The following is a 16,077-nucleotide window of genomic DNA, read 5'->3' on the forward strand; positions in this document are numbered from 1 at the left end:
AAGTAAGGAAACAAATGCAAAATCAAAGAAATCCTACTTATACGACAAATGAAACCAGTATAAAGGAACACCTTTATACCTATACTAATTAATAACCTAACATCCACCTGCAACGCCCCCTACAATCCAGTGCTCGTTTATACTCTCATCCCTAAGATGTGTCCATCTATGGTCACATTCAAACACTCTCTCTTTCTTAATGTGAAGATGTTCTAAGAAGGTTGAAACGTGATTCTTTTCTTATCAGTAAGTGTTAATACCCATACCAGTCATTCTGATACCTACTCCATATTTTAATAGTATAAAAGTTTTAAGTTCCTTATTATATATATCAGTATTTTAAAAGTCCCTGAATTCCCTTGGGTGACATATGACATTTTCTAAGTGCATCTTCTCTATAATGTCCACTGTTGCTCCACTAAATATTAATTTAAACTTAAATTACTCTTTATAAAATTGTTATTACTTAAATAAACCATATTATATGTAGTCTTCAATTTTATTTGATTACAGGGTCATGAAATAGAAAATCAGATCCCTCTTGCCATGCTGATCTGTCACATCCTCTCTGTAAGGATTTGTTAATAGTTATCTTTCACATTAAACTCTCTATTATCTCTGACCAATACCAAGTGAAGCTTTTCATCTGTCAATTGATGTATTACATAATGTTATTTTCTGAATGGAGAATTATCTGTTTTGCTTTTATGGGAAAGATAATGACTTTCTTGGATGAATTTGTAAAGGCCCTTGTTGCATAGTTAGAAAGCCAGAAAAACTGTGATAGTTAAGGGACACTGTCTGTATTTTGCATGTTATGATTCTGTGTTTCTTTGGTGTATTATTTAATTAAATAAAAATTATATAGTGCATTACTACCCTTTGTATTAAAAAAAAAAGTGGGGTTAAATGTCATTATAATCGTGTGATTAGTAGTTGGAGATGATTCAAAGAGCAATAAAATAATATTTAATTTTAAATACATGTATACTGTTACAAGTTTAAAGCTACTTGGGATGAATGAATGTAGATTCATGTTACATTCTGAAGTCATTTCTAGAAAGAAAAAAAGGTAATTTAGATTTATTTTCTTTTGGTGGTTACAAGGTCTGTAAGATTGACTAAAATTGTATAGATTTAGGGTAGAGAAAATTAAAGATGAAATATAAAGTTTTAGTGAAAAGAAATATTTGGAATGTTGGTGGGAGGTTTTAGAGAATAAACAAATGAAATATGAGATTTATGAAATAAAGGAAAGTATATTTAATCTTAATAAGAAAATTGCTTTGCACACATACTATTAAAATCAAATACTTGATATATTAATGGGCAAAAAAAAAGATTTTTTGTGTACAAAATACTTACAATGTGTATTAAATGCCACTAATTTTTTTTTTTAAGATACACTGTATTGAAAAGTTATTGAATTACAACTATGTACAAATGAAAATAGTCCTGTGAGCAGTCCCTGGAACTGACCCTGTACTGAGACAGTTAATCTCCAAAACCTTCTAAAAAAAATTTCCTTTTTTTATTTTCCAGTAGAACTTTAACAGATAAAATTATGTTCTATTAACCATAATTCTCTATTCACATGGTTAATTTAACCAAATTTGTAGCCATCATGAAAAATATGAAGTAAATCTTTTTTTCTTTCTAGAGAGATTGCAAATTCTTGCATATTATAATTTTTCATCATAAATAACCTAAAGCTTGTGATAGTGTACATCTGTTTAAACTTATTTTTTTCTTTTATAGCTCTTTGAACCTTGTCTAATAACACTACCATACAAGCTGAAAATCACTTGACAAATGAATAGCTGATGTCACTATATTATATGACCTACCTGATTTGCTCAAGAGCATACCCTATGAAGAATATTTTTTCATTATCTTACCTAATATAATCTTAACTAACCTAATAACTTTTAATTCTTACATTTTACTTTTCTAATAATAAGAACATACACGAAAAACAAGAATTGTATCACTTACCTGTGACCTAATTTGTTTTGCTGTCAGTTGCTGATGAAATTTAAGCCCACTTTTTATACTGATGGTAGTAGTACACTAAACAACTTGTATTTACTTAAATAATGCACCTTAGAACACAGAGTAATACCATGCACAAAACAAAGAATCTCTTCTAACTATGGCATACAAGTCTTAAATCTATCCTTAAGAGTGTCAACATGACCAGTGCAAGAGAAACATTCAAACTGAAGATGATATAAATGGTACTGTATACTGAAAATAATGTAATATATGTAATTTGATGAATTAAAGCTTTGGCTTCCTTGTGGTTATAAATAAGATTTGAGAAAGAACTGTTGGCAATTTGGAACTGAAAGAATGTGACAGGTGGACATGACAAATAGACCGAAACTTATTTTCTAGTTTATGACTGTAAACAAATATAATTGAAGGCTATAAAAATTATGCTTCTCAATAATATCTCTATTATAATAAGTAATTTTAAGAATGGAGGTAAATAAATTGGAAAAGAGGGAAAACTTAGCAAACACGTCACAATTCTCATAAGAGGGGAGATTGAGGATTTAAAGAAATATTTCATAATAAAATTAAGAGCTTAAACTTGTGTAATACAAAAATAATATTAAATTAATTTAGTTACTGTATTTTTGTTTTAAGTTATTCACACCATAATGATAAAGTTGTGATGTATGTTTTGACCTACTTAGAGCAAGAGGGTTAAAAGAAATACTGAATGACATAATTTCAATTGCAAATATGTTTTCTGATTTTTAAAGATAACTTCAAATGCTTAGTCCAGTACTTTAATTTCTTTTTGTTATGACTGTATATAGCTTATGTTATATTTCTAATGTTTTATCAACAGTTAACTGTAAGTACTGACCATTTCAGTACTAGTTGGTTTGAATATTCTTTCACTTCATGTTGTAGTATAGTAATAAGTATGATAGTTTGTTTATAAAAATTTGCTTCAGGGGACATTAGTTTTGTTTCAAGCTGTGGCTCGAGGTATACCGTCTCCTGTACTTCTAGAGGTACAGGCACGACCAAGACAGCACTATATTGTCCATAAGCCAGTGGGACCTACTGGAAGACTGAAGTTTCTTCAGGTAAAAGAAATACTTGATGTATATTACATTACAAACTAATCTTGTAAATATATATATAAAATATCTATTTTCATTAATTTATTGCACACTGATTTTTAGTAGGGTTTTGTTTTGAAACTTAGTGAGATTTCAAATTAAATTTTATTTATGTTTGTAATAATTAGAACAGTAATTCTTGCTCATTTAATTGGTAAAAAAAGTATTAAATGTGTGAAGTGTTTATTACAATAAATTATAGGAAGAATGTGGTAATCTTTGTTTTACTAGCTGAATTACCCATTCCTTGCACATATGTCTAGATTACTAGAAATAGGTATTTAAAATCACAAGGAAATTTTTATAGCATTTTGATTTTTATCTAAACCTTTGATTTTCAAACCCACAGTTAAAGCTTGTTGACATGCCACAATGGCTGTTGTTCCTTCTTCAAATGATGTACGTGGGTTTTGATGAGATTTAACTCTTGAACAACCAACACAGAATTAATCATGTGAAAAGCAAGACTGCTTTAGGAATGATTCATCAACCTTTAAACTTGTACCTTTTTAATTGACATTGTAAAACAAATTGTTACTGGAAATTGTAGCTTTCTATATAAAAAGGGGTAATCATTAGTGGCAAAGGAATTCTTGAAGTGAAAACAACTGTAACATTGTCAGTTGATCTGTAGGTGAATTCTTGTGCAGGAATCTTGTGTAATAGTTGATCATTGTTATCATTAACAATGATTTTTAGGTGCAAGATTTCTTTTTACAAAACTTCATAAATATTAGGGAACACATTTTCTTCTAGCTCTTCTGTATCCTTATCCAACTTATCACATTTGTCTCAAGTAGTGATGTGATTGATTAGAATCTTTTCAACACTAATTTATGAAGTTTTGAAAATATACCACTTTCACTGTCACCACTTAAATGCACTTGTAAATTTGAATGTAAGGTCACTTTTTCAACATCTCTTTATATGTATGATGTGACTTTTACATGAATATACTTCACTGCTGTTTTTTCTACAATTTACAATGACAAGAAGAGTGTATAAAAGCACTTTTAGTAATAACATAACACGTCCTTTTGTCCGATATTTCTCTGTGTTCTATCTAAAGCTTCAAACACATTCTTGTGAGCCGTTGGGCATTTATCACATATTACCATTTTACATTCTTTAAACACCCTTGCATTTGGTCTTCCATCCATACAACCTGTTCAGCATGAGGTAAATTAAGAGGTAGCTTGAAGACAGAATGAACTATCTCATCCTCCTTCAGTCAATGTTCCTGCAATTTCTGTAGATGCAACAGTCAAAGCAATCTGAGTTTTGTTAGAAGCAAGTTAGTGACAAATGTTCCTGTTCCACCTGGAACATTACACCACCTTTATCAATTTGAACATTGTTTAGGTTATGTTTATAAACGACATCTTGACTTTATGTTAGTTTTTTGTTTCAATAAGAAATTTCAAAAGATTATTCACACTGTATGATATTTTTCTGATGTAATTCACAGCACCATTGTTTATTTTACTCGTAACTGATGAAGGTAGGCCAATAGGCCAAAATCTTGGTGTAATCTTTCAATAAGTTATAAGACTCTCTTCAAGGATGATTAAGGCTTAATTAAATACTTCATCTGGAACAGTCCTTTGCATTCTGCAAAGAATGTCTCCAGATATATTTTCTGCATGTTTTTTCCACAGCTGAAGATGGTTTACAATACTGCATGTTTGTCACATTCCTACAAATAAATCTCTCAAGTGTTTTGGTGAATCTGTGGCAACTACTTCTTAACCAGTGTGCTAAAGAGGAATATATATGTGCTTACGACTAGAATAATTAGTAATGAAGTTTTATTTTTGATTAGATGTCAGTCTAATTAATGTGAAAATTTGTGAGAAAAATGTTATTATAAATACTGCTCATGTGATGAAATACAACAAATAAAAAAGTGTATTTTTTTCTGTCAAGAATAATTCCTCAGAGTAAAGTATGACAGTGAGATTTTAGAAATGTTTTAAATTCCATTTTACTATTTAAAAACGCTATGGTGGAAAAACATAGACTAGTGTAAATGATTTTCTTTAAGTTTACTAAAATGACTTTGAAAACTTAAGAGTTTATAAATAGATTCATAAAACCTTGTCCTGGTTGGAAATTGATATCATTTCTGTGTTAACTAATAACATGGTTTATTATTTTGAAATACTTTTTGATTGTTAGTTTACAATTTTGGTTTTGCTACTTATCACTGTAGGTGGGAACAGACTTTGACTTGAAAGAACAAGTGTTCAGAAACTTTGGTCGAATAATTGGACCTTTTTCTGAACCAGTGGCTCTTCACAAGTGGGGTCCAGGTAAGGAGTTTTCAGCAACTTTTGTATGGATGGACCCTATCAAAACTGTGGCAGGCTCATATGAAGTGAAAGTAGAAATGGGGAGTCAGGTGTGTATACACATTGCTTGTATGTTCAGTTTTTTGAAATTATTCTCATTATACAACAAGAGTATGTATAAGTGATGTAAAAGAAACAGCAGTTATAATGTGACTGAATGCTAATTAATTTAATTCTGATTTGCAATAAATTAGTGATATTTTTCTGCTAATAGTACAAATAATAAAGGCAAGTTCTAGAGTTAATATTTTTATTATCCTGCAATTTAAATAAACTTAGTTTTTGTAAATTTGACACAAAGATTTTTAATTTAAAAAAGCAATGTGATTATATGTATAATTAATACTGTATGATCTGTCCACATAAGGCAGTGAAATTTTATTTTTTTAAGAACTTGAAAAAGCTACTTCTAATTTGGTAAGCTTTTTCTTATCTTGTATTTTATATTACATCCAGTATTCTTGTGTATATATTGTTTTTTGCCTGAAATAAAACATTTTTAGCTTTCTTTATAAATTTGTTCAAAAGTGAGAGAAATTAATATAGTGTATAAAATCACCAATTTACTTTAACATTCATTGTAACAAGAGTTAAAACTAGGACAAAAGCTGAACCTTGATTCAGGATACTAACATTCTTAAACTGATTGGAAATTTGAAGTTGAGATGTTGAAAGTATATTTTTTTAGTTGGAGAAATTGGGTATTTAACTTTCTTTGGGTGGTGTTTTGTTTGGAAAGGTAGAGAAGTAACAAGTAAATAATATAAACAAATTTTATATCACTTTATACAGTTTAATTCTCACAATTTAACAAAAAAAGTCCTTGAATTTCTTGTAGATATATAAAATTCATTGATTTGTCTAATTTTATGATGATGGATTTTACTTAATCAAATCTCTAGAAACATTTTTGCTGCTCTGATAAAAGGAGAACCAATAAATATTTGTGTGTAGGTGCTGCATCATAAACCTGTGTTTAGACAGCCTCTTCGGCCAGGTATTTGGACACTTCTATTGATGTACAATTGGGTGCTGGTAGCTGAAACACATTTTTTGGTGATACCTCTGTCAGTGTACAACACCCAGAAAGTGGATGAGAGGAAAACCCAACTGATTCACAGTGGTCCTGGAAAACAACCATATGTTGATCATGATTTTACTAATATAGAAGCCCTATTGAAGTATGCCAGTAGAAGTATACTTTTACAACAAGCAGAACTCAATTCCCAGAAGACTGGAAAGTACTTGTATGAGTGGATTGATGGCCTTACCACACAGTTCTGGACAATTCAAGATATATGTTTCATCTCCATGCCTAAGCACCCTTCAGGAGGTGCTCTGTGCTCAGCACTGGACATTGATCCTTGTCAGTTAACTATATGGAGTTCTAAGTCACCAGATCCAAAGTCAGAAATAAACACACTAAATCAAGAATCTTAAATATAGAGGTAGTAACAACTAGTCTTTGTTGGTTTTAAAAAAAACACAAAAAAATCAGGTTACTCCAAGACTTATAAATAATAATGAGTTGGTTTTGCTGGTCTGACTGAGAATGTTAAATAAGAAATCGTATGAGAATACTCATCTTAATTTGTAGAAAAGCTGTTATTTGTTTAGCTTATAGAAAGTTTCACAGTTGTTGGATCTATCATAATCTGGAATCTAATAACTTGTATTGCACCTGAGAAAAAAATTCAAGATGAGAGAAACACTGAAATAGAAACATTCTGGTTTTAAGTATTTAATTGTGGCCATTAATATGTTAATATTAGAGCTAAATATTAATTTTAGATAACCTTAAGTTAGAAGTATCTTATTTTTTGTTTTTATAAAGGTTAAAATGTACTAAATTCATTAAAGACTATTTAAACATAACAAAATGTATAGGTTCTCAGTTGGAAACCACTGAGAACTGATAAGTTGTTTCTAGAACTTCTTTTTGCATGCAAGATGTAGTTAATATGTTGTATAATGAATTTGTTTGAACTTAATGATGGAATGTTTGTTTTGAACAGAAACTCGTTGTTAGTCTTTCTTACACTCTAACAGGTTAAGGGTTAGAATTCTCGTACAGAAAATCTGCTTCAAGAAGTTAAAAACCTGGAACTCGCATAACCTTAAAATTGTGCCTAAGTGTTCACACACTTTCTTGATAGAAAATATGCTGCTTTACCGTTAGTAGCATGTAATAAAAAATCTTGTGTTTATGTATATATATAAAAGATTTATTTGGCACGGTGCTTTTATATTCTAGTGATTTTGAAAATATTATGCCATAATGTTTTCCTCAAATCAAGTATTATAGTTTAATTTTTTTCCCAGTTTTTATATGATCTCATTAATTATGCAAGTTTCTAAAATGTGTCCACATTCGCACACTATTATATATGTGGTTATCGTATATTGAAAATGTTTGTGATAAATTGAACAAATTTTTCCAAAGTTGATGTTGATGGTAAAGTCATGTGATCTTTGTGATACCATTACTAACATAATTAATATTATAATCTAAGAAAACAAAATTGTGCTTTTAAATTAAATTAATGTACGTATCCAAAATAACGTAGTCTGTATAATCATACATTTGTGACATAAGCAAGATGTGAATGGAAAACACAAGCCAGTTCGTTCCTGAAGGGTTGAACATAAGCTTCTATTTCTATACACACAGTTTAACTTGCATCTCCATCATATGTACTATAAGATACATTTGAAAATGTATAGAAGTTATGGCACACATTATATTTCAAGTATATTAGTGAAATACTACAATACAGAAAAAATAACTTTTAGACAGATCAGCTTGGAAAAAGTAATGGATTATTTTGGCTGTCATTGCTACTGTGGTATATTTATTAACTTCTGTATTTCCTTTTAGAAAACATAAATAACCTGTTGTGCTTACATTGGATCTGATGTGACTTTTGTGGGTAGAGTTAAGATATTTTTAAAAGCTAAGTTTCTCCATATCATTACTTAACTCAGTTGTAGAATCTCAAGTATGTTTTCTCTATTTTCTAGTAACAGTAATATTATTGAAATGAAACCATTAATAGTTAGAACACATATTTTAAAGATTAAGCCTAAAATCTGGTAAATTTCATTGTTTTGACAAAAATATGTATGGAAATAGTGATTGCTTGATTGAAAAGAGCATAAAAAAAATATTTTGTTCATGTACCAGATAGTATGTAGCACCAAGTTATAAACTATAAGTGGATTCTGTATGTAGCGAATAAGTCAGCTGATATTCTAATTGACATTTAAATAATTTAAAATACACATTAACTATTAAAAAAAAATAATTTGTTTCTCTTGCTGTAGTTTGAGTTGTCCTAATGGATTTATCTAGACAGGTACTTCTAATAATAACTAAACTGTTGAGGGAGTAGCTCAAGTTTTGTCCTGAATAATTGCTAATTTCTTAAGCATACTCTTAGCTTGAACCTAAAAGAAGACTTGCACAATTTATCCTCACCGTTTTTTCTAAAGTTTGCCCACTAGATCACTAGAAGTCGATTGTGCGATATTTTCAAATTAATATCTACATTTAGTCCCAGAGGTGTTTTGGGCTATTTGTTGGCCATTTTAAGACATTGGTATTGTTACCTTGAAAAATGGTATTATTGGCACATTCTCTTGTTGGAACAATTTCTGTCACAACCTTTACAACAGGTTTATGTCTGACAGAGAGAGCATTTTATCCTAACTATTTCAACCAGCTAATCCTTCACAGATAGGTTTCATGTGAAATGCACCTCTACCGTAATGACCTGACCACAGTCTTTCACAATTTTCAGGGTCATAGCCAAATCTTTTTCTTACTTGTCTCCAATTTTCAACCATTATCTACTGGAAAACTGTGGAGGTTTTCATCACAGTAAAAGAAAATTAAAAAAAAAACAAATGGTTGTAAATATTCCATCATTGACAGGTTTTATACAAAACACTTTTGAGGATAATATAAATCCAGTCATATTAGAGTACTTATATTTGTGAAGAACAGACTACAAAGTTTATAGATAATGCCTTCATTACATATGGCCACATTGGATGGGATGTTTGACTTAGTTATTAATTTTACTGTCAAGCTTCTGATGCAATTGAGTGATTTTTGACCACTTAATTGATTTTATTAAGTGTTCTGATTGTTTTACATATCCAGTTCATAACCTCTTGTCTCAAGTTAATTCATATTTTCACAGTTAGCCTTCCCCTTCCTGTGGTGTGTAAATGTCTTTATTTTCACAGAGTGCCTTTACACAGCGTGGTAGTTGAGCCATTTCACACATTTTGCATGGTTGAGAAGTGTCCATGTATCTGCATGAAGGAAACGAATACTGAATTGATTCTCACTTCAAAGTTTTCTCATTAATGTAGAATATTATTTTATAAACAACTCGGTTGAGCACAACTGAAAAGTGAATATGAGACGACAATATTTTTCCAGTAACTCATTTTGTTAAAAACCAAAGTCTAGGCCTAACTGTAGTTCAGAACCCTGGTATTTTAGAAGTTATTTGAGCAACTTATCTTTTGAGTTTTTAAAGAAATTAAAGTTAAACGACCTAAAAGCAAAACAAACTTTGAAAAAAAAAAATTCAGAAGTGCACACATTTGTTTATAGCTCTAGAAACATGAGAAAATTTGGAATGCTCAGATGCATTCTGTTGTAGTTATGTGTAACTTGGAAGTTGATTGTGAATGACTAATTTCACTCTTTGCCAGCAGCCTTACCCTACCCAGTAGATGACTTTAGTGGACAAATTAAAAATAAAAGCTTTATGTGATTGCTGATTGTATTTGAGGGTCTTGTAATGATATTTATGCAATTGCTCAGTAATTTTGATACCCTCAGAAATTTTTAATTAAATTTATGCTCTACAAGTTATAATTTCATTTTAGAAAATGACAATATAACAAGGTCACAACAACTCTTGCTAAAAAAGAAATTTTTGTAATTCAGTTACTGTTAAAGTACATTATGTACTTATCACTGGATATCAAAAACTAGATAGATATACTAAGACTTTTCAATATTTAGATTATATGTGTCAAATTTGATGCTATTGATAATTATTATAATTGTGCAACAATTTATTTTAACATTGTAATTTTTTTTTGGTTTTAGGTTACTTTTGAGGATTTTGTTTTTGTCTCTTTGATTTACCAGAGTAATTCACTGTCAATTTCTGTTTTGTGATTTCCATTTAATTTTAAGCTTTGAGAAATCATGGTTCATCAACTGAAATATAGATTCAAGTTTTAAGGTTGTTATTAGTAAAGTCCACAAGCAGTCTTTTTCTTTCATCTTTAATCCAAATTATGTAAAATAATAATAACAATTTGTTTTGAAGTTTTTAAAAAAAACTAAGAGTAAACCTTTTGTGATAAGATACTTCAATAATAGTGAGCATTTTAGTTAAAACATTCATTCAATTAACATTTCTTCTGAATTGGAGATTTTCAAGTAGTGTTATTTCTAAAAAGAGATAAGATACGTTTTATAACTCATGATTTTTTTATAGCATTTAGGGTTATGAAAATAAATTACAAGTAAAAATAACCAAGCTTTTATCAAGTTATAGTATTAACATCCTTACATCCATTAACAAGCGTTAATGCAGTGTAACATCAGAAGATGAGAAATAACGTACGTATTGGGCAAACTTGAAAAATACATAATTTTGATGGATTATAACGTTGTGTAGGGTTTTTATATTAAATATATTTCAGCTCCGATAGCAAGCAGTTGACTTGTGTGTCAGTGTAAATTTGGTTTTAAATTTAATCATATTTTGAGAGTTTTATTTGTATGAGATACAGTTTGACTTGGCATTAATATATTATTTTCTTCCTAAAGTGAAAGGTTATTTTGTATTATTGATGCAGATATACATTCCCTATTGAACCACTTATAAGGCTGATCACAAGCCCTTTTCCCCTACTCTAGTCTCATATTCTTGAATGTCCAGATAACATCCATCTGTGCATGCATGCTGGTTGTTCAGTGAAGGTCATTGCTAATTTTTGCAACTAATCCACCTCCAAGCTATTCAGTTATGATATTAATTTTGCTGGTGCATTATTGTCTTGACTGTACTCATTTTATAATAATTTTCTGGGATTTGCATTTTAGTGATTGACTCTCATCTCAGAATAAGTGATAATGTTGAAAAACAGGGAACAAGAAAGTGTCAAATTAACAAAGGATTACAATGAAGTAATGTTCCAAATTTTAAAATTATAGTAGTGCATGAGACAAAGGAAAACAAACAGTTGTACAGCTGCTAGAAAATTTGGTATAACTAAAATTAATGTGAGGCATTGGTAGAAACAAAAAAATTCCTTAATCATCATTCTACAAGAAAGGACATTATGATGCTCAGTTGTCTCTCTTTACCATGGTTTCTGAAAATAGGGTCACCTTATAATTGGGCCAATACAATGTATATAAAACTGTGTTAAATTTAACATTCTTTACATACTGATGCATTTTTTACATGATAAATATTTTCACTTTGTTTTGTCATAGTTGTTTTAACAAGTATGTATTTCCATTGGAGGAAATAGAAACTGCTTAGAGGTGTATAATGAGTTTGTAGTTAAAATGTTGGTTAACAGCATTTCTTAACCATTGAAAAATCACAACAGGCTACATAGAAACCAAAAAAATTAAGTTTTGATTATTAACAAATTCTAATCTACTCTGCCAAGCACTGAAAGTATGGTATTCCTAATATCATCCAGAAGAAAAAAACAGCTTCATTATAAACCTCTAAGCAGTTACTTAATTTAGCTTTTGTCAAGAAACATTATCGATGATAGCCCAGTAAAAATAAAATCTGTACCAAAAAATATGCTTGTAGATTCCTTAAAATGTCCATTAAGAGTTGAAATAAAATATAGATATAGGGACAAAAAAAAAAGGACCCATTGGCTCTTTTAAGCTCTCCCATCCACTAAACTAAACTTTAGATTAAAAAACCCCAGAAAACCTTTTAAACTCACTTACATGAACTACAGCTAAAACCAACTTACCCCACAAAAATTTATATTTGCATCCCATAGTCAGCCCACCCATACAATTTGTTTGTTGTAAAAACAGCTGTCACAATAGTCAGGTGAGGTTAACCATATCCTCACTTTCAGGTATTAATCCTGCAAAGAATATATCAACTCTATCTACAACTACACCACCATGAGTCAAGTGTAACAAAAGGTCTAATGAAATAGTTAAAGCAGTACAGATTCTCAACTTTTTTAAAGAGAAAAATGGAATAAGTGTTATGTTATAAAATATATTATGTGTAATGGATTTTATTCAAGATAAGTTTTATTATTGTACTTTAAAACTTAAGAGGAAGTCATAAAACAAGTTAAATTAGGGTTCACATTATTCTGTATTAAATATAAGTTGTTCTTAATTTAACTGAAGCACAAGGTAAATAACTAATCACAAAATTGTATGAAGAACCAGAAAATTTATTAAATATTACATCATAAAATAAGTGAAGTTTTGTTATTTATCCAGCCTTCCACACACTGTTCTTTTTATGAGTTTCTTTAATCACTTGTAGTTCAAAACAACTTGCTTTTCCAGCTTGTGTCTGTTGTGATGTTCAGGAACAGGTAGATAGTTATGTTTCAATCTTAAGTACAAATGGTGTTTACTATTATGGGGTTTAAGCATTTGCTCAGTTTCCCCAATATATTGTTTGTTACATTTCTGACATTATAGATGGTAAACCAGGATTTTTAGTTTGATCTTGTGTCCATAAAATGGTTGTATTTGTATGCTTTATAGTACAGATATTTGTAAAGAAATGAGACAGGTGTTTTCGAGACTAATAAGTTTTTAACACTAGCTAGATCAGGGAAAGAAATTACTAGTGAGCTTTAACCTTTATTAATGAAGTATGGCTTGGGTGGAGAGAGTTGGCACAAGATCATGTATGATCCTGGACAGTGATAGTGATGCTAGATGGAATATTGTCAGTAAAAATACTGTGTAGGAAATAGTCTGTAATAGCTCAACTCTAGAACAAGTCTTTGCCTTTAATATTGTCATGCAAATAACCTGGTCCTGTGATATCTCCTTTGAGTTTTGTCTAATATCAAAAGCAGAATTGCAGTATGTCTGTTAAGGATAGACTGTAAAGCCAATTGCATTTTTGATAACGACCCATTTTAATCAAACTCTCCCATGGTATTTTTAGTTCATACTGGTTCTATCATTGGTGTAATAATAGTATCATTACTTTGTTGTTAAATGCAAAGTAGTTATTTGTCAGAATTAAATTTGTATCTGGCGAGGTCTTCAGTAGGTGGTTGACGGATATTAGTATACAATAATAATCCTTCCTATTTCATTGGGATTACTTTTATAATTTCCAGTTTTCTTAGACACTTTATCCTCTTACAGTGAAGATAGTAATGCCCTGAATAGTGGTTGTACATTAATATATTTGCTAATATTTTCCTTCGGATGTACCAGTCTTCCATGTTTGTGGATGTGGGGGAAGTAGAATCTTCCAAGGTAGAGATTTTTTTTTGTAGTAGATATTTCTTGATATTTTCATTAAGGATCTGGCAAGACAACATTCTGCACTTTGAATGTTTGTAAAATTTAAAGTTATTTATATCTGTTTAACACAGATTTTGTTAGAGTCTTGAAGTTGTTGTTGCCCTTCACAACCATAACCAGGACAAAATTACCTTTATTTGCAGAGTTAATAATGTTACCAGTTCTGGTCCTTGGCATTGCTCATTGTTTGATGTCATGACTAAATTGGGGATCCACGGGTTTGTTTCTAGTGGAGGAAGGAAGCCATTCAGATTTTGCTCATAAATTCTAAATTAAAACCTTATGATTCATTCTTAGAATGTTCCTGTGATTTGTTTATAAGTTCCTGTTAACTCAGTGAAGGGTGTGTAAAAGGACAAAATGCAAAACCACAAGCGAGATGTCAACTCGTGCTCAGTTGGTTACATTGCTAATTGTTTGATATAGATGATTATTATCCTTCTTACCATGACTTACTAGGGGAGTTGTGTAACAAGTGCTGGATAGGCAATAAAGGCTTAAATGACTTGAATAGCAGTTATTACAATTTTTAGTTTAGAACAGTATGAAGGTTGTTCACATTACAAAAAGCAAACTTCAAGCCATAAGATCAAGTAACTTTTAAAAGTAGGAAAACTGGAGAAGAGGTTGCATGTGATCACCACAATGATTAACTTGTGTTCCAACTTCTTTAGCAGGGCTGCTGAGAGTTATGTGCACTATTACCAACCCAGAATATATGAGCCTTAGTAATAGCAGTATAGCCATAAAATGTAACTTTCTGAGCCTTTTTCATGACTAAGTTTTTAATGCACTCTGGAAAGAGTGTGTGGTATGCCTTGATGCCCCCAAATCCAGTCTGTAATCCCTTCCTGGTGGCAGTCCTGCTTTTAAGTTTTAAGATACAATTACAAACTTATCTTGAACAAGAATTAGGTATCTTTGTTATTTTGACTATTCTATTAGATACACCATCTATGGCAATATTATTAATTGTAATGATCCATGTATTTTTGTTATTTATGCCTTTGAATTGATATGTATTCATTTTGGACATTTTTTCTTTATTCAGTAAAGACTTAAGATAAAAGTAATTAATGTATGTTGGTATCTAAGTGTACTTAGTTTTATGTTATAAAAGTATCTGTATATGTTACTTAAAATGTGTAAAAATAACTTGTTGTGTATTACTTTAACAACTTACACGTGAAAATTTCTTTCCTTACTACTTGTTTGAACAACATATGAATTTGTTTTTATTAATAGTGGAACCCATTAAAGTACATAGTATTATCAGTTAATTGGTAAAACTCCTACAGCAATAAAGATACCGGTTTAAAAAGTATGTTTGGTACCCTTTCAAAATATAGTATCTGATTCTTTTATTTCACATCTGCCAACAAAATTGTTGTGCAACTTTAACAGTCAATGAGTAAAGGAATGAAATTGTGTACCTTTTTACATCAGTTAAAAATAAATTTTTGTGATGAATTTTCCTTGTACAGTTTTGTTTTATGGGCTTTTTTTCCTTTGCAAGAGAAATAATGAAAAATTAAAGCAAATCATGAGAGTTTAAAAAAATCAGTAAATTCAAATTGTATTTTGCTAACCTTATGATTGAAAGTTTGTACAACGCAATAATTGTAAAGTGTTTGTTTCAACTGATTGCAAAGCATCACAACAGTAATTTTAATAATATACTAACATAGTTTTATCTCTAGCGTTTTGTACTAGACATATCATATAATTAATATTTCATACTTGTGTGATTGTTTTCTACATGTCAATGTTAAGTGTCTCAGAGATTTTGTATAATAATTTGTGATATAGATATAGAACACAACTGCTTGTGTACTTTTATATATGAAACCATTGTCACCAAAACTACCAAAATTGAGGCACATTGCTTTCAAAAATAAAAGATTCATTTGTTTTTAGGAAACTTGGAAGTTGCTTGTTTTATTTTAAAGTTTTCTTAACATGTTTGAAGTAAGGCCCTGGCCCATTAGTTCAATTGCAC

At 30.1% G+C, this 16,077-nt stretch overlaps 1 protein-coding gene across 1 annotated transcript in view; it reads left to right on the forward strand.

Annotated features, from left to right (window-relative positions):
- Nucleotides 1–15,999, forward strand: part of LOC143255212 (xylosyltransferase oxt-like) — a 62,548-nt gene extending 46,549 nt beyond the window's left edge. The window contains exons 14-16 of the mRNA XM_076510511.1: nucleotides 2,970–3,104; nucleotides 5,353–5,541; nucleotides 6,446–15,999. Coding sequence (XP_076366626.1) covers nucleotides 2,970–3,104; nucleotides 5,353–5,541; nucleotides 6,446–6,931 — 810 coding nt within the window. The 3' untranslated portion in view covers nucleotides 6,932–15,999. The remainder of the gene's footprint in view (nucleotides 1–2,969; nucleotides 3,105–5,352; nucleotides 5,542–6,445) is intronic.
- Nucleotides 16,000–16,077: the final 78 nt, after the last annotated feature.

The sequence above is a fragment of the Tachypleus tridentatus genome, chromosome 7 (genome assembly GCF_004210375.1).
Source record: "Tachypleus tridentatus isolate NWPU-2018 chromosome 7, ASM421037v1, whole genome shotgun sequence".
Lineage (NCBI taxonomy): Eukaryota > Metazoa > Arthropoda > Merostomata > Xiphosura > Limulidae > Tachypleus > Tachypleus tridentatus.